Below are 20,000 nucleotides of genomic sequence, written 5' to 3'. Positions count from 1 at the left end.
ATCATGATATGACACTGATATGATTCATTTCAGATATCATTTCTTCGTTGATTCATTCATCACGGGAACATTAGAAACCACAAACTGACCAGCTCTGAACGTCAGTGTTCATAGCTCAGTTGGGTAGAGCGTCGCACCGGTATCGCGAGGTCATGGGTTCAAACCACTTTGAAGTACTGAATTTGTCAGGCTTCTCTCGGCAATTGCTATAATTAGGTTCATAACTGCAAGGATTATAGCCTCACTTGGTATATAAATTATGTTGCTCGTATTCAGTGTCTTGAGAAAGGAATTCTTGCCGATTCCGGTGCTCATTTCAGGGGCACCCAGCGCCAATTTTCGGACAATATCTGTTCGGAAGACGATTTGAGATCTAGAATTTTCGGAACATTTTTTCTAAAATTTCTTGCTTGCCTGCCTGTCCTAAGATTTTCGAACATCTAAAAAATGTTACAATTTCCCATTTTTAACGGATTTTTACCCTAAAAAGGTCACCTAGAATTTTCGGGAGCCTTTTTTCTGGCTGAAATTTTCGAAAAGGTAAGTTTTGATCCCTATAATTTTCGGATCACTAGACTTTCAGCTAGGGAATCGGAACAGATAAAAATTTTTAAGGGGATACAAATATACCTATATCTACCGTTAAATACCAAAGTACGTTTAACAATGCCATGTTTAAGTGGTTTTGAACTATATCCTCGTTGGGTGCCCCAGTCATTTGTTGAAATGAGGGAAGCATACTATGAGAAATGAACTGTGAACTGCATGTTGTTGTGATTTCGACTTTGCGTTCGTTTGATCCCGGCACGAAATCGGAATGTCGCGAAATATTAGATTTTAAAAAAGCCAATTTTTCTGAGAAGTAAACTTTTGATTTAATTCTGTTTATTAGACTATGTATCATGATATAAACAATATTTCTTCCCCAGACCAAACCTTTTCCCAAGTGAGACCGGCCACCAACCTATTTGGAACGAGGTTAAGTTTATTGATCGACATTCCAGTACACCTGAAGAGTGAAGGAAGCTATCCACATAATAGTTCACCCTATTATAACACCAAAAAGGGTATCGGAATTTAATTAAAATACCAACGATAAAGAAAACGACAGGAAATCGGCTCGTCGACGAACCCGCCGAAGGAACAATGAATGCGACCTCTCGGAGGAATGATAAGGATCGAAATCCACCAATCACAGCCGACTTCCGTAACACGTTTGACCTAATCGCCTGATGAAGACCAGCAGTAAGCAGTCAAAACGTCGCGATCTACAAATCAAGTGTCTACATCGTGAGACAAACTCACCAATAACCACCTCTTTTACGATAATGGCCTACTAGCCTAAGAGAGGTTGCTCGCAGGCTAATGGCCTACTAATATGATGCACACTTTTTGTCGCCGCAGAGATGAACCAAACTTGACATGTCACAGCTTTCCAAAGTTATTTTTTACGTCACACGTACCCCTTCCTTCACATAAATGCCGAAGAAAGCTCATTTGTTTCAATCAATTCAATCCCAATTAAGCTAATCCTAGGTTTCTCAGTGGCAGTCAATTTATCAATTAACTATTGAAATATTTCCCTTGTCACCTTTTAAAAATCCTTTCAGTTTCTTTTCAGCCTTGACTGAGTTTTTCAGTAAACGTATCAGGGACATCAAGATTCGACAACGTCAACAAGATATAACTATAACTCGCGACTATTCCTTGTTATTTACGTTGAGTAAAATGGGCGAATCGTCCCATAATTGGATTGCTTGGTAAGAGCGGTTTGAAAGTAAAGTTCTGAACGTTGACGGTCAAAGAACAGACAGACGCTTCCTTTCCATATTATCTGACTAGTAACTAACTTATCTGTAAATCCTTTCATCTCCCATTCTGGATGCTGGAGATATGTAGCAATCGAATAAACTCAAGAGAGGTATTCCACTCGATTATGCTTTTGGTATTCCTTTATCAACAACACTCAGGGTCTTCAAATAACTGAGGAGAAAGTGATGCCTTTCTAACTACATCTGCAAATGGTTAGACTTTCAAGGGCGATAAGCCGTAGGTCCCGTCTCACAACCCTTCAATGTTTATAATCCTGTGGGAGGTAAAAGAACCCACACACTTGTCGATAAGAGTAGGGGACGTAGTTCCCGGTGTCGTGGTCTGTCTTCTGTTGTGTATCACGGTTGGGAGGGTAAGTAATTGGCGCAAAGCTGTTGTGGCGCTCTGCCAGCTTGACTAGCAAAGTTAATAAATAAATCACCAATTATTTTAGCCGCAAGAGGTTCGATAGGCGATTTTTAGCAGGTTGCAAGCCAATCAGGAGAACCAAACGAGATCGTATATAAAGATCAGATTCTATGCTGCCAAAAAGTTACGTGCAATTTCTTGATTGAAAGAGCACCCAAAAGATCCTCATCCGAGAAAAACTAACCCCTTACGTCTTCGGAAGGGTTATTTTTGAAATTGTTTGGGCAATTCGTTCAACATTAAGTTTCAAAAAGAGAAAGTAAACTTCTGATCACTGTAGACGGGGCATGACATTCGTTTCAGCGTTCAAAATCAGACCAAATTCCTCTAAACTGTCTTTGTCCATTACAGGAAACTTACAGACCTTTTTAATTTTGTTCGATGGGTGACCTTCCTATATAGTATTATATGTACTAATAGGTGCAAATCGAGTTATTACCTCAGCGACGCCAACAGTCTAAGTGGTGGCATGGCTTTCTTTTGTGGTTTGCAGTTGTGGTTTTTAAGTGGGTGCTACAATTTTCCAACTGAGTGATTTTCTTTTGAAATTCAAATTTGATCTTATACATAAGACAGCCCGTTCTCACTCAGACTGCCATCATCTTCAGAGGTGAAAACCCGGTCATCTTGTGTTGCACGGGGGATGGGGGGTATCCTCGTCATCATGTTTCCAGTAATGCGATTAAAGTTAAAAGAACTTTTTAGACCTGATCAACACTGGCAATCATCTTATTGCGTTAACAGTGTCTCGTTACATTTGGTATTATCAAAGGAGTTGATAAACTCAGTTAGTTAAATTAACCTTTGTAAGAAATATTTGTGAGCTTACGTTTCGAACGAATTTTCTCGAAGTGCCTTCGTCAGAGCGAAGTGTCTTGATAGTAAAAATGCCTTTCTAACCACACGCTCTGTCTTGACCTTGGACCTTTTTTTTTAAATTGTAGCACAAATCCCAATTCAGCCAATTGTCCACCGACTGTCTTTTATTTTCAGCCCGTACATGCACTATTTCTCGCCCGTAGGCAGTCATTTTCCATCGTCGGGGGCACACTCCTGACAAGGACATGTTATCCACTTCGGGTTCAGCAGTGCTTTAGACAGACGTTTTGAGACTAACCAGGTATTTAAGCATGGGACTCTGCACCCAGGCGTTTAAACACTGCCTTCAATTTTCTTTGAAACTCTTAAAGTCAGCAATGAAGCGCGCGTTGTGACGTTACAAATTTGTTTTTGTTTTTAGAGCGGTTTTCAATTGAGAGTCGTAAAACATATACCAAAATATACCAAGCACAGCAAGTACAATCAGTGCAATAAACCAATCTAATCAATCAATCGGTCATGTAACTTACGTGCTCAAAGTGCGGGAAAAATGGCCAGTGCAAGTCGCGATTGGTCCTTTTCATTGGTTGATAGAGCCAGGAGCCCATGTCGTAAAACTAGAACCAAATTAAACCAAAGTAATTACTTTGGCCAATCAAAAAGGAAGGAGACGATCCAGTAAACCAATCAAGACTCGAAGTAATTACACGTAGCCGACAGAAAGCGCGGGAAAATGTGCACCGGCAAGCCACGATTGCTTTTGGATTTCACTTCTGATTGGTTGAAAAAATGGCGCGAAAACTTTGAACCAATCACTGAGTGAAGTAATGCAAAACCAAAGCAATTCACTAATTGCTTTCGACTCTCAATTGAACACCAGATTTTTAAACCAATCACTAAGCGCAGCAATTGCCATCGCGTAACTTTTGACAGTCATTTGAAAACTGCTCTGTTTGAACGTTATGACGCGCGCGCCTTCAGTTACTTTTGAAACAAATGAAGAAGACGGAGCACCCTTGAAACGTCTGGTTTATCTTAAACATTGGAGCATTTTCTTCGCGAACTTTTAGAACTTTTTACTAGTCATTTGCACTTCGCAGTTTTTCTTGTTTTTTGAATATATTTGATGTGTTCGCCTGTTTTTCCGAACTCTATCTTGACCCTGTCAAACCTGACATCACAGGTTGTACATGTCTTCCCTTTGATGGTATCTCTGGGGTATGTGAAAATAATTGAATAGTCCAACGGAAAAAAGCTCAAAAGAACAAGGATGATATAACGGTGAAGGAATATATTGAAAAAAGGCAGTATTGCGAAAGGCACCGTCTTTCATCATCGGGGTTTTATAAGCAATGACTTCGGTTAACAAAGACGTTATGGCGTGTGATTTGATACAGCCCTAAAGATAAAGATTTTAACGGACTTAACGGATACGTTACAATAATAATAATAATAATAATAATAATAATAATAATAATAATAATAATAATAATAATAATAATAATAATAATAATAATAATGAGAAATGATGATTGAAATTATACAATGGTAAAGAAATATAAGGGAAAAGGTGGATTACATTTCATCTTTCTTGTGAAGACTTAAAGGTTCAAGAGTGTTCGCTATGTTTATGAGATATGCTTCTCTTGAGAAAAGGACAAACGGGAAAAAGGACAAAACCTCTGACGGTTTAAGCGGTCACATCCGGCCCAAAACAAAGGAGACGCACCACGTCCATCAGTGCGAGGCTATCAGTATCTTGCTAATAGTTTTTCAACCAAATCCAAGAACTGAAGTCAAGTTAAGGCCTATTGGACTCCACCGCATCCACAGCGGTGTGACTCAGTGGTTCGCTGTCGGATGTAGTTGCCATAGGTTCAAATGCTGCTCCCACTGCTGGTTGCGGATGATTTGTCTTCGATGGTTTTGAATTCAAGTGAATTCTCACTTTGAAGTAAGCCAATTATTGTTTGGCTGCTTCCCGTTGGTGTTCTTAGCTTGAATATGTGTTTCTTCAGATCAGATCGCGGAAGAAGGGAGCCCATGACCTGCAGCTTCTTGATAGCTCTGTGTTCCTCTACTTCATACTAAATCATTTTCTGAGGCAATGCCACGCTGTCTTAATCTTTCTCCCTTTGTTGCTTACAGCTAAGCTAAGAACAGAGAAGATAAAAATAAATTAAAACGTTGACATTAGGCATTAATCCTGTTAGACCCGACCTTTTTAAATTTTGAAAATTAACGCAGTCACGACTTCCGTTCAACAGAATACACCGAAATAGTTGTGAAGTGTTTAAGGATAAGCAAGGAAATAGGTTTAATTATGTCGTCAAATAACACAGATACAACGGGGAACCGTTCGGAACCTGTAACCGTAACGCTAGTTTTAGCTGTCTTGTGATCTCTCACTCTCTTTCGCGGTCAGGGGTGAAGAAATCTTTGTATGTATGAATAAGAGCCAGGGACGATGGTCGTGCGGTCGACATGGCGTATTGCAAGTAGATTTCTACCCTTCTAGTGGTGCTTAATGCCGACCCCTCAGCTGTTACTGTGGAGACTGGTATGGTGAGCAGTATGATCAACCCTACTGAGATTAGGGTAAAGGTGCCGTCTCTCATGGTGCTGCTAATAGACTTTGGTTTCTCTCAATCACCGAGCGCCTATCATGCTTTCCATCATAAAATCTCGTGACCTGTCACAGGCCACTCTGTCTTCAACTTTTTTGGAGTAGAGGTTGTACAACCTGTTCTAGATTTCTCTACTGTGTGATCCCTGCTGAATTGGTATAGCGAGAACAACAGCCCTATATCCCTGTCACGGCGATTTCACAGACGGATCTATTTTAAAATTGAATTTCCCGCGAATGAGACTCCCTTGGGAGCCCGATGACCAATCACAAGAAACTAACTTGACGCCATAACGTCACCGAGCTGGAACTGCCTTTGTTTTTTGCGGAAAAGGTAGTCTAAACATATATAGGTCTGTAAAATGCCGTGACATAATCTCCTCGCTTCTAGTTTTAGGCTCCTGGCTCCTGGTATGTGGTATTGGACCACCAACCGCAGTCCAGGAGCCCACTTCTCGAAAGTTCCGAAACTTTTCGGGTGTATTTCGGGGACCATAAATCACTTCGTAACTTCAAACCAACGCGGTCCCGAGGCATAAAAAGTTGCATTGCAATTAAATTTTTTCTGTCAGGTCCTGTTAATCTGTTGAGAGACCAGGGCCCAGTTGTTCAAAAGCCGATTAACTTTAATCCCAGATTAAAAATTAACCGAGGAGTTTATTTCTCTACTCCCAAATGCTGTTCAACGCTGATATTCGACAAAACTTTACATTAGAAGAAGTCAATCTTGAAAAACAAAAATAAGAAAAAGAAACTTTCACCAAAAAGTTGAAAACATGAAACAAAAGTTTACGCTAATCCTGGAATAAAATAATCGGCTTTCGAACAATCGGGCCCAGTAATCTAAAATAGGCTGATCGTGAATACACTATTGGCTTTTCGGGGCCCTGAAGGTTTCAGGGACTTCCTGGCAGCGCTAGGAACCTCGCATTTACCTCTCGAATGAGATGGTCGACAAGGGGTTGGTAACGGGTTTTGAACCGATATTGTTCAGTAGTGTGGTAGCAAGTACATTGTCCCGATTTCACTGGACTGCGCACATACATTCTCGGGATACCAGGCTTAACGCCACACCCTGTCCCCCCCCCCCCCCCCCATCCCCCAGCCCCCTGCTCAAACAGCTCTTTCCAAACCATCGGGTCGCTCTGCTTCCCCTGTAAAATGCTAATCACTATCCTTCATTAGCTGCCTACTTCGCTGGACGATGTCCGCAGATTGGCCCTGGAGCATATTAGATAATGCGACTGTAAGCGAAAGGAAATACTCTAAATCGGCTTTCCCGGCTAAACATTCAGTCTTACGGATGGACTATCCATTTTATAGAGAATTTTCTGAAAGATAAAGGGAGTCTACCGCTTTTCAGCTGGAATTACAATGTTAACGATCTTTCAATTACCTCTCAATTTTATCTTGAGCCGCTTAAATGGTGGTCGGTATGACAAAAAGATAATACTGATGACAAAGATTGGCAGTACATAATTTGGAATAATCTCGATAATCCTTTTTTCTGGAAGAAATGCTGAAACGATGTTCTAGAAGTGTGCAGCGAGTCAACTTTGCTTCGATCAGTGAAACAAGAAGAACTCTCGGAAATTCCTGTCAAGCCCGTGCTTACAATGGCTTAAAGCCAGTTACATCCCCGAGGGTGTTTTCAGGAATGGATATAGATAACTCATCTTCGTAACATTCAGCTAGTGTATTCTTCTTTAGGTTAATGGAAAAGCTCAAATAAATCCTTATTAAAAAAGCATCAATTGCAGAAGTCAATCATCACGACATTTTTCTCGGTGTATTGAGTGCGTATATGTGTGCGCGTTGTACTTGATGATCATACATATCTCGTATGTAATACAAAACTGCCCTATCTTCCTTCACCGCAACTGCAGATAGTTGTTGTTAAAGGGTTTGAGTCTTGGGTTCCTGTGTGAGCTCAATACATCACTAACTTATGTCATTTACCCACTCAGTCTAGCCCGAGAAACCGTAGAAAGGTCGTGAAATCTTCAGCGTCGTGAAAAGGGACTTCGACAGCAAATTGGGACTGAATACACGCTTTAGATTATACGTGATAGTCAGTCCATTGTGGCATTAAATGATCTTACCGGTCATTTTTCTTCGTTCAAGTCATGTGCACAACTAAAAATTTTTTGTGTGATTAAAAGTAATGACAGTGGATCTCCGGGGTTACGTCGGCATTTTTTTAGCAACGTCAACATTACAGGGAAACTTTCCAGACTATCAGAAGGGAACTTAGCGTGACATGAACAGGCGCTCGAGAATGACCGCTTCTTGTATGCTGTCTTTTCCTTTCGCGTCATTCGGTAATAAACGGCGACGGCTACGACTACGACATCACCACAAAACAATAATATCATTTGTTAAAAGAGCATAAATAATCGTGCTGCATGTATTTTAGCAAGCATCTTAGCGGTCCTCTGCCTGACGACGACGTGAAATCACCAAATTTGAGGCTTTGACGACAACGTAAGCATGCAACAGAGAATCCTTCATTAGGGACCTTCAGATTTACGACGGCGACGTCGACGAAAACGTCACCTCAAAATAAAACTTTGCTATATTGTAAGTCTTTCGCGATTATTCCATCTCGTTCACGTCGCACAATGTGGGCGAAGTATCCTAAAAATAAATTGGTACGAGCGGTTTCATACTGAAAATAGAGAATGAGAGATTCTCTGTTGCATGCTCACGTTATCGTCACGCAGACAACCCCAAAAATATGAGCTAAAATCCGTGCCGCACGTGCAGCACGATTATTTATGCTCTTTTAACCAATGATATTAATGTTTCGTGGCGTTTTCGTCGACGTCGTCGTCGTAGATCTTAAGCTCCCTAAATTCTCTATTTTAACTTTTAAATTCCCTAATTTCAGAGTTAAAATAGAGACTGAAGGATTCCCTTTTGTATGCTTACGTTGTCGTTAAAACCTCAAATTTGGTGATTTCACGTCGTCGTTATGCAGAGGACTGCTCTTTTAACCAATGATATTACTGTATTGTGGCGATGTCGTAGTCGTAGCCGTTTCTTAAATTCCCTATTGGCATAGCCTGCGCGGTTTGTTTAGGTTCTTAGCAGTGGACGGCCGCGTGCACAACTTCCCCAAGGAAGGAACTAAACGTTTTGTCTGCTGCGCGGTTCTTCCACCCTGTTCATTTTGCGGTACCCTGCGAGCAGAGTCTCTTTCGATCTTCCTAGATAATTTGGGAAGAGGAAAGTAGACTCTGCTCGCAGCCTCCACATTTCGCATTGAGCATGCGTTAAAAATTTAAATTGACCTGTAGCCACAAAAGCACAAAACGAAAACAAACAGTCGGGATATTTTCCAACAACTCTGGCAAACACACGACAATCAAGGAATCATTTCATTGGAAACTCAAGATAGTCCATACTCTTAAAATGCCATTTCATTTTTTTACTGAAAAATTGATAGGTTTCTGTCACACAAGTTTCCGTAACCGACACACATAGGAAAAACTCATGGGAATACTAACAGTTAAAATTGCCACGCTGTCGTAAATTTCAAAATATTGATGACGCGTGGCGATTGATCATGCGCAAAAATTGAAAAAACAGGTTTGACAAGTCGAAACTGGACTGACTCATCCAATTCTTTGGATGAGCGGCAAATCAAAAAATGTGGAGGCTGCGAGCAGAGTCTACTTTCCTCTTCCCGACTTATCTAGGAAGATCGAAAGAGACTCTGCTCGCAGGGTAATTTTGCGGGGGATTTGAGACTAGCCCAAAGGTTACATCACATCCCCTTGTTGACGACATCCAAGTGATTGACAAAGTCTCGCTGTATTGCACCAATAGGCATTGTTCTATTATTATCTTCGGTAATTCCTTGCAAGGTCACTGGAGCTTTGTACTGTTTGTTACAGCTGGCGACAAGACTGATCGACGAGTCCTGTGATGTTGGGTGATTGAATAAGGTGAGAAATACTCTTCAACATTTCATTTTAGCGGACAGTGAAACGCACAGGAGTCAAAACATGAATAATGATTCTCTTTACGTCAACAAACAATCTACGTGGTTGTCGTGACAGTAAATGATGGTTAATAGTTAAAAGTCTTGGCTGATGGCTGTTTGTGTTGCTCCTCGCAAGTAGCACGATACTGCTTATTTAATCTCTTCTGACTCTTCGTTATTATCTGTCAACAGTTCGAACACGCAAGAACAGGTATTTCGGAAAGCGTGTCTTTTAATTCTTGGTCGTCAAATGCCGGATCACTGCGGCTGCATGAACCTTGACAAGTCTACTATTTTCAATTCATTCCTAAATGGTTGGCAATATTAAAGCACCCAAGCAGTCGTTCTTTCCGGGAAAAGTAGCTTTTCTACTCTGGCTTTCCGCTTTTGTTTGTGATTTTTGTACATTCATTTCTATGGCATTTCGAATGACGATTTCTACGACGTTCAATATATGCAACGACGAGTTTATCGCTGATTATCTACTTGAATGGTTTCCCAACTAATGTGTTATTCTGTAAAGCAATCATTGTTTTAGAGGTACTATTCACTGCACATTATTCATAACTTGAACGAGGCACAATCCCCGGAATAATTGTGCAACTGCTCGAAGTTTCCATCTGATGTCGTGCTTACGAAAATTTGGGTGATCAAGTTTTTAAGATATGGTCGAAGAAGTGTTGAAGTGGCGTGGCGGCTTGTCATGTTGCTGAATTTAGATGTAAATTGCGCGCAAGACATAAATCATTATCACTGATTAGTTTTTTAGGCCTGCTCTTGGTTAGTAAATAGTAACGCCAATCCGCAGGGAAGGTATGACAGTTACATTGACGCCTGCACACAGAAGCATGCATTGTTGAATGACATGGTTAATGCGATCGAAATTCTTCTTATGAAAAGAGGTAATAAGAGACGAGGGCAGGGCAAAATGTTGGCCTGATTTACAACTGTAGAATTCTTTGACTTCAGAGAGTATTTTGCGGTCTGGTTCGATGGTCGATTGTTTGGGAATCATTAGCAAATGAAAAGACCTAAAAACCATTTGTGGCTAGTCACTTCCGGTAAATCGGCACTATGATTCACTTTGGAAAATATTTTAACTCATCGGAAAGTCGGTAAAATTGAGCGAGATTCAGTTGATATCCTTAGATGTTAAGCTAAACCTGGGACCATTTAAAAAATAATGCTTACGAACCTTCAGACGGAATGTTCCTGCTCACCAAGCTGCGCTTCACTAAATTTATTCAATGTATGTGAAAGGTGGAGCACTGTTTTTGTTTTTAGCACTTTCATTGCGGTGTCCGTGTAAGCTCGAGCAGAGTTAGTTCCCCTCCACTAACTCTGGCTCGAGCTAAATCTTGGCAGTTTTCATAAACTAGCGAAATTCGCAGAAATAGCGTCACGTTTCCTTCATGCTAGATTAGCGATCCGTGTAGTTTTAAGATCATTCGGAAGGGAGTGAAACGCCCGAGAAATTAGTCATGTTTTTTTCCATTGAATGGGGAATTAAATAGGCTTCTGCAGTGGAAAGACTGTTTTCTTTACCGAGTGATCGATTTACAAACCAGCTCAATGTCAGTGATCGTTATTTGTGTAAGCTGAAAGCGTTGACTTCATTTAAGACTCCAATGCCGGTTTGTGTCAGAACTTGGTTCCGGATCGGTGACGCTTAAAGAACTTGTTTGCCTGCAAGCAGAATGTTTATTCCTAAATGATTCGTTAGATGGCAGGTTGCTTAACTCTCTGCATGTGGACTGAGAACAACCCCCATTCCAGACTGTTCATTAATAAACGAAGGTTGTGATATAAACCGTAAATGACATTGAACACAGTGCTGTGTCTTTTGAATCGGCACGGCAATATAATCTGTGAGAATTACCAAAAGGCAAAAATTAGATAGGATTAATATAAGAAACCTCTTTTAAAAGGTTTTCTAGTCTAGAAACGCCTGTGATATACAATTAGCATCTACCGGCTGTCACAGGCTTTGGATTCCTTACGTATTACCATTTTCAGATTTTTTAGCTTGAAAGCCTTGTCAAGCAAAAACATGGACTATCAAGATGTTTCAAGTTGCTAAACGCCGGATGATTGAGGATCTCACGAGTTGTCGTTTGCAGAGAAATTCGTTTTAACAGAACAACTAAAATTATGAAAGTTGAAAGTGAATAACTCTTAGATACTCTCGCAACTTCATTACGGGATAGATTTTAAATCGGGATGGAAATTGTATTTGGCAGTTCGGAACTTTGTGAGCTGAACTTTTCAAGTTAAGACAATGATTTTTGGTAATTTTTTTAAGCTCGTGGCACAGTAATAATTAATCTGTCTACTGCTCGACATTGTCTTAATCTTATTTTTTTTGAGAGGAAATTTAAGAAAAGAAGTATCACGATTATCTGCAGATTGAAAAAGATTCCGATAGCTTTAGAGGTAAATGGTTTTGGTAACCAAAGATGTCATCGACGTTTTGAAGCATAAATGTGAGGAATGTCCACCAAATGTTCTACTAGGAACCTCCAAATGTACATTAATCTAGTCTCGTTTAGCAACGATAGTTTTTTTGGTTTCAACCGGAATTCGTTTGTTTTCCTGAACACTAAAACAAAGAAGAGATCTTGAACGTCATAGGTGAACCGCGTACAAAGGTCTGCGTTAAGGGACTACATTTTCCGTTTTTCGTGAGGAAATGGGGCAGAAATAGACATGAGATCGATGCTAACATTTGGACTTGAAATTCACATCACGCGTCTGTTTTAAAAAAAAAAAGGAATTATAATTCATTGACAATTATCAGTGTGGTTCGACCCAACGCAGGGACACGTTTATTCATTCTGTTTCTAAACCAGTTCACAGGTTCACAAGAGAGACTACTTGACGGCCGGCATTGAACAGGAGTAACCACCATGTCATCGTCATCTCAGAAATTTAGAAGTCGCAGTATGACACTGCCAGCCAGAGTGAAGCTTGAACAAAAACTGGGGCAGGAGTCCAAAGCAAGGTCGCGTTCACCCATGCCATTCAGAAGGTAGTGATTGTTTTATCCTTTCTTTCAGTTTGGTAAAGCAATATCTCCTCGATTAGGTTAAGTAATTATTCTTGAGTGAGGTGTTAACTTGTTACACAGTCTCCATCCCAGTTAGTGTAGTTAGAAGCCCCACACTGTGCTAAGTTGTTTAATAGATCACAGGTCTTGTTTACTTAAGAGTAAAATGATAGCTTGTTACTGGGTTGCCTATGGGCAAACCCAGTCGAGGTCTGCGTTTAGTTTGTTTGTTTTCTTTTTTTTCTTTTTTTTCTTTTTTTTTTTTTTTTTTTTTTTCCGTGTCGGTAAAAGTCTTGCCTGTCACTCCCCTGGTAAGTGGTGTCTTTGTGGATAGAGCCTTCTGCGCGTATTTTCTTAGGATCGAGAGGGTAGTGGAACTGCGTAGATTTCTCTGGTGGACACAGTAGAATCATTAACTTAGCCTGCAATGGCGTCGAAAGTCATGCAACGCGAATGGCGTTTTAGTGGATCCTTAAACAAAATATACCCTTATGGAGCTCAGTAATGGAAAGTCAGTTGGATAAACTAGGCATGAATCTCAAAAGCGACGAGTACTGGACTTCGACAACAATCTATCGCCCGTCGAGACGAAATCAAAGTGAACAGTATTTACCTGAAGTACAAGGTAATTTGACACAATTGAGTTTGTTGTCTTCACGCACGCAATGAAATAGGAAGAGGTTTTCGCCTCTAAGAGCAAATATGTTGTTTGTTTCAATAAAACTTTCGCTGGAAAAGGATTCTGTGGTATTTTCTGCCTTTGTGAATTATAATATCATGTTGCGTATTGAATTTTCGAGCTTAAGGTTGAAATGTGATATGCGAGAAGTTTTTTAGTTTTGCTCTGTAAGCGGGAAGGGTTCACAGGCCTGTTGAAAGCGTGCTCGAGTTTCAACAAAATGAGCCCCAAAATCAGTGAAAACTTGTGACGCAGATGAATAATAAAGTAGCTGCTATTTCCAAAATGATGGAATTACCTGGTGATAATAACGTCGTACGCGTCTTGGAGAGTAAATTTTGACTTTGCATAAACAAGAGTTGGGCGATTGTGATCTTTGTTTTGACTTCGCTCATTTCATTGTCAAACTTTATAACACTTGACAGAAAAAGAAACTTTTTAAAAACCCGGTATCTTGCCATCATTTGACACAGATGCTTCACTGTTTGACGAGTAAACATGCCGCGGTAACGTAATCACGGCGCCCGCTGAATTCCGGCCATGTCACTTTTCGATTTTGCAATTTACTTGAACATAGCAAAAATTTCCCAAAATGTTTGTCGCTGATCGTAACTTTTATATTCTATATTCACGGTTCAAAATTAATGTTGTTTTCATGTCGTAAATATTTCATTCTCGATCGACCGTCCCGGAAACTTCCTTCTGCTCTTTCTGAAAACTTTGTATCAATAGTTATTTGCTTTTTCATCAATATTTGTTTTGCATAAAGCAAGCTAACAAAATCTGTACCTTGCTGAGTTCGCATTTGTTAGCGTTAATAGTATTTTCAGTCAGATGCTTCTGTTTTTCGTGACGGGTTCATTGTTTTGGTCTCCCATCCTAACACTAACCCCGCTCAACAGGGCTTGACGTCAGTGAAGTTTAGTATTACAAAGCTGTCAGATGCTCAGAGGGCACACTTGTGGTGCAAGGAAGTTGTAAGGGAACTTGAAAATTATCAACATGTCAGCCCAGAAGCCAATGTTTCTCGCTTCTCTTTTATTTGTTATTCTTCAGAGACTGCAATGCTGTATTTCAATACCACACAATTCAGTGCCTTCTGATTTTCTGTAGCACGTACCACAGGCAAGCCAGTGTATGCTTCACGGAAGCATCTCGTTGACAAGAAAAAAAGAACATGTTTTTACGTCCGGATGAACATTGTGAGACAATATTCCTTTGGACATGTAGTTTAGGTTTTGGGAAAATAGGGCCTTAAATATCAACTTCATTTGTCTCGGTTGCTTCTTGTTTTTGGGCAGAAGCCAGGAGGAAAAAACCCGGCAAACAACTATTTTGTCCTTGGATAAACAGTATATAGCAGGTTATAATAACATTAACAGTGAATTTATAGAAAGTTACCTATTCGAGCACAAATAGTTCACGGAAATGCAAATGACAATGTCTTTAGAATAGAGAAAATTAATAGTAACATCTTAATTAAAAGGAAATTAAAGGGCAACCGTAAGAAAAAAAACTTCGATGTTTGAGGTCTCACATAGATCTGGTTTGATTTGTTTCACAGGTTAGCGGACCTTTTGAAAAGAAAGAAGAAGAAAGGAAAGGGGGACCTTGATTCGTTCAACAATCTGCCCTTAGAGAAGCAAACTTGGTTTCATGGCAAGATAACGGCAGACTTTGCTGAACGCTATTTGCGACGTGACGGGCACTTTTTGGTGCGCGAAGATCCAGCTAAACCCGGAAGCTACTTTATTGTGGTTCGGCACAAAGGAAAACCCATCCATGTGCCACTGGACAAAATAAACTCGTCCAAAGGCACAAGAATTAAATACAGAACTGAGGATTCAAACGAAAGTTTTGACTCAGTGGCTGAACTGATCCACCATTGTGTCGCGGAAAGGAGACCATTATCTCAAACATCTTCTGTGATTATTACTCATGCTGTCAGTCGTGACGCAACGCTTCTGTCCACTGACGATGTTAAAAATAGGTACGTCACCAACAAAAGCCCGGCAAACGCGTTGCCCCCTAAGCCCCCTGGGACGGGACCCTTGCAACAAAAAAAATTGGATAAATACGCAAGAAAGAATAGCGATCCTGGGCTGCACCTCGTTATTGCAAATGGAGGACTGAAACAAAATGGTGTTTTGGACTCTCATACGGTCAATGGTATTGTGAAGTGTGATGAGTTGAAATGGACAATTCAGCCAAAGCAGAGAGAGAAAATTCCTCAGGCTTTTCTTGATAGATCATTTGATAAATCAAAAAACAACTCTGGTACGATATACGAAAGACCACCTGGAGAAAACGAAGCAGATACTGATGTGGAGAATTCAGAAGATGTATACCACGTGTACGAAAAGCCGGACCAAAACTTAAATTCAGACAGCCATTACGATAAGCCAAGCGAATCCTCTGAAAATTCGCAAAGTTCTTCTCAAAACACGAACGAAGAAAAAATGCTTCATAATGAAGGCGACAAAAGTTACTACGACAAACCGAATCAAAGTCAAAACGGAGGAAGTTTTTACTTTGAGCCATCTTTAGAGAAGACAGAGAGTCAAGCTGTTTATGACAGGCCTCCAAGCACAGGCAGCCAGCACAGCTTGGAAGGCCAAGAGGATTTATACGACAAGCCCAGAGCCAGTATGGAATGCTTGTACAACAGTCCGATAGGTAACAAGAACAATGTGCATAACAATTACAAATCCGTTACAGAGACCGACACATCTACAGCAAAACCCAAGATGATATCAAGATCAAGTGCTCCCAGTTTGGCTTCGCCACCACCACTTGCAGAATCAGGTTCTATGCGCACCTCTCCACCCAAGAAACCGAATCGTCCGTCGCTTTCTAGATCAAGATCTGAACAAACTGCGTCTGCTTTGCTAGAGGCATATGACAGCCCTCCATCAAAAGTGATATCCTCAGATAAAATGAAGGAGGAAGACAGACCCAATCTCGCGGAGCAGGAATTGGCAAAGCCTTTGGATAAAAAAGGAATCTTTTTAAACGTAATGAAGAAAATCGGTGAAAAACTCCTTGCGCCATTTTTGGAGACCGACTGTCTTAGCCTTGCTCGCCACTTGACACACGTGGATCTAGTGTCACTTTGGGGCAAGGAGCCTCAACGTCAATCTTGGAGCATTGAGGATGGCACTGGAGGAGCTAAGGGACTAGAAATTCTCACGCTTCCTCAAGGAAGAGAAATACGAGCCCAGTTACTAGAAAGGTTAGCAAAATTTCAGTCTACTGTTTAGTCCATATTATGACTTCTTCACGGAAAGTCGGGAGAAAAGTGCACTTCTCAAATGTTAGTGGTCAGATACGTGCCTTGCATCCATCCGGACCAGAAAGGGTTTTTTCCTGTTTTTTTTTTCCTATTTCATAGCATAATACATGATTACGTAACAGCGCTCCTCACAAGGAAGGTACTCACACTATGGGACTCGGTTGCAATAACAAGTAATACACATCGCAGTGATCAAACGAATCTGTCAATGAACAATTAAGAATTAACTACTGTTTTTGTCCCAAGACACTTCTAGCTCTCAACTGCAAAGCCTCTACGAAAATGTAGAACAGTGCCGTGACACCTGCGGGAAAGGTGACATTTGAACGCTGTCAACTGATTCGACCACCGTTTGGTTGGGACGGAAAGAACGGGTCGGCATAGTAACATGTACTTATTGACTGAGTGGGAGGGCCGGACGGGAAAATATTTGGCTCGAGGTCATGACGTATGGACCGAACGCCATGACCGAGGGCCAAATATTTTCCAATCCGGCGCTCCCACTCAGTCAATAAACTCGACCTAAACTCAGTCAATAGGCATTTTATCATATGGGCTCTTTACACTATTCACAAACACTCAGAAGATGAAGTTTGGACAAAAGAAGTGACAAAGATTTGCATAGAAAATGCAACTGATGTGTTGTTTGCATTTGTTTCTAAATAACTTGGATGTTTAAAAGCGACAAAATCCTCTAAAATTGCATCGCGCGGAGCAGTGCGTGTTGCTAGCAGGACCTTACGGCTTTTTCCGGCCCTGCTCACTTGAATACGTACGGCGCTCATACGGGGATTTTCCCAGTAGTTTTACAATGAAAGCGCGGAGCCGTACGGGCCATGTGATAATAAGATGGATGTGTATTTGTTTTTAGGATACAGGATACGTGATCGCAAAGGCCTCACATGATTGCTTTGAAAAGGGTGGTCGTATGACAAGATGTCACTCGCTTAGGGCCTCCTATTCGCCTCTGTGGAGTTGCTTTTTTAAAGCTGCGTATCTTTGGTCATGGATGTAATGAATTATACGTTTGCATTAACCTCTTGTCTTCACTCAACAGATTTTCCAATGTTTCCTGCTGGGTAGCAACATTAGTTGTGGCAGCGGGTGACCTACAAGCCAGAAGAAAGGTCTTAAGTAAATTCATACAACTTGCAGATGTGTTGAGCGATAAGCTTGGAAACCTTGTCTCGTTTATGGCGGTTATGGAAGGCCTCGCCAACATACAAGTGAGTTGCCTTTGTGTCTTGAGCTACAACATGACTAGGGTCATATGAGGCATGTCTCGTAAATTAGCTAGACGACAACAGACGGTCATCTCTCTTCTACCCTGCTAAGCTTACAACTCGTAACCCCACTTTGAGTGATCGTTCTTTTAAACCTGGCAGTGTTCCAGAGAAGAGACTGTTCTGAGGTCCAAACCCTGACAAAGCTAAAGACATTACCTGTCAGCGTAAAGACCCAGTGGTACAGACCCCAGCTTAAAGCGTTCATATTCTCCTATAAAACTTATCTTGACCATTGTCTGGATATATTTAGATTCATGTCTTCATTCTTTACTGCCTACGTAACGAGAACGGAGGCCCAGTACTTCGTGCGGGGAAGCTGCCCTTTGTTATAGGAGAGATGTAGTGTCGCGTTCACGTGATGCCACAAACGGCAGGCTTCTGCTTGTCATGAAAACATTAAAATTCTCTTATTCTAACCGTTGACTCTCTTTTTTGGAGAAGTTGCTCGATATCTGTGGGGAACAGAAAAGAAATGGCTAAACGAAAATTTCAGTCTGACGTTTGCGTAGACGGAATGCGAAATCTCGCTATTCTTGGCTTGCATACAGGTGATCAGACGGCCATGTTGTTGTACAAAACTATAGAAAATGGCCCTGAAAGTTTTGCATAATAATAGAGTCAAATTCCCAAAAGACATTTTACTGCATTGTTCTGTAGACCAACATGGCCGCCGTGACGTCATATGCACACCTATCAATGGACGATCCTTCAGGGGATTTGTTGGCTCCGTGTCATGAGCTCTTGGCTTGACGCATTTTTTTCTCCGCGTGGAGGTCCAATGTGCGAGCGAAATAACTGTTTATTTAAATAAACCTGAGGAAATTGCTGATGAAAATTGTTTCGGATCGGTTTTAAGCAGGAGGTCAGTTTCTAACTTCAAGCATTTTCTTCTCGTTAGGTAACGCGACTTCATCACACGTGGTCCTGTCTTCATCACCAGTGCTCCTCAATAGCAATTCTCTATCATAGCACCCTCAAACCATTGGCCACTCTGCTAAGCTCCGGAGCTCCCAGCCCTTTTCCAGGAGTGTGCCTACCCTATGTCGTGCCCTTGGTCAGGTACATGGAAATGACCCCAGATGAAATTTTACACGATTGGGCACATCCTGAGGTGGACCTCGGATTAGAGATCATGTTAGCGCACTTGGACTCGGGGCGCTATATCACCCAGCAGCTGGACGATTTCCGCAAGGAAACCACGTCAAGATTACAAACAAAAGAATTTGCCTTGGATTATCAGATCATGAAGTATTTTCAAGAAAACCTGAATGTGGGCAACGCCCTTGGACTCGGTCCTGATTCAGCTAATCAGGCAAATAAATTAAAAACACTTCTGCAATGGCTTTCTGAAAATGCCGAAAATTCTTCCAGCGCGCCCTCTGGAAGGTGAAAGAAGTAGTCTTCTTTGTCTCTGTTGTTCTTGGGAATCCTTGAGGCCAGAATCATCATGTCAATCGTAACGACTACATCTAATCACATCTGGTCTTGAGCTGCAGCCCAATTTAGAAGACATGCAAGCCAAGAGAAATTGAGAATTGCTGATTGGAATAGGAAAATCCTATCTTTATAACTGAACGGGTAACACACCCGAATAGACCAATTTCGATATATTAATACTCAGTCCTACACAAAAGACATCATCTCGAGGCTCTGGGGAATGGACTCATACAAACCTTATATTTATTCCCCAGAGCCTCGAGATGATGTCTTTTGTTTAGGACTGAATTTTAATATATCGAAATTGGCCTATTGAAAAAACGTTGATAAATTGTCATTGTTGTTGATATTACAAGCAACACTGAATTATCTCGGCAAGGAGAAAGAGGTTGGTTACACAATCCATACAAGTATAATGGAGCGTATCTGAATCCACTTTAAAAGTTGGGCTCTTACCCTGCAATATTGAAGTTCGTAAAATGCTAAATTTACTTTCGTTTGTAAGTGATACAAATAGAGATTTTCGTTCGTTGTTGTCGTTGTACAAAACTCAGGGGACATGGCGACTCTTGTATCTGTAGAATTT

At 41.0% G+C, this 20,000-nt stretch overlaps 2 protein-coding genes across 2 annotated transcripts in view; one reads left to right on the top strand and one right to left on the bottom strand.

The window, feature by feature from the left end:
- The window catches only part of LOC137993448 (uncharacterized), an 11,140-nt gene extending 7,492 nt beyond the window's left edge, over nt 1-3,648 (bottom strand). Inside the window, exon 1 of the mRNA XM_068839297.1 lies at nt 3,591-3,648. Coding sequence (XP_068695398.1) covers nt 3,591-3,644 — 54 coding nt within the window. The 5' untranslated portion in view covers nt 3,645-3,648. The remainder of the gene's footprint in view (nt 1-3,590) is intronic.
- A 5,684-nt stretch (nt 3,649-9,332) lies between these two features.
- LOC137993442 (breast cancer anti-estrogen resistance protein 3 homolog) overlaps nt 9,333-20,000 on the top strand; it is an 11,150-nt gene continuing 482 nt past the window's right edge. The window contains exons 1-5 of the mRNA XM_068839291.1: nt 9,333-9,636; nt 12,524-12,702; nt 14,964-16,631; nt 17,749-17,917; nt 18,876-20,000. The exon at nt 18,876-20,000 is cut by the window's right edge and continues 482 nt beyond it. Coding sequence (XP_068695392.1) covers nt 12,581-12,702; nt 14,964-16,631; nt 17,749-17,917; nt 18,876-19,367 — 2,451 coding nt within the window. The 5' untranslated portion in view covers nt 9,333-9,636; nt 12,524-12,580 and the 3' untranslated portion in view covers nt 19,368-20,000. The remainder of the gene's footprint in view (nt 9,637-12,523; nt 12,703-14,963; nt 16,632-17,748; nt 17,918-18,875) is intronic.

This window comes from Montipora foliosa, chromosome 2, assembly GCF_036669935.1.
Source record: "Montipora foliosa isolate CH-2021 chromosome 2, ASM3666993v2, whole genome shotgun sequence".
Lineage (NCBI taxonomy): Eukaryota > Metazoa > Cnidaria > Anthozoa > Scleractinia > Acroporidae > Montipora > Montipora foliosa.
Note: the sequence above shows the minus strand (reverse complement) of the source record. Positions and strands in the feature narration are given on the sequence as shown.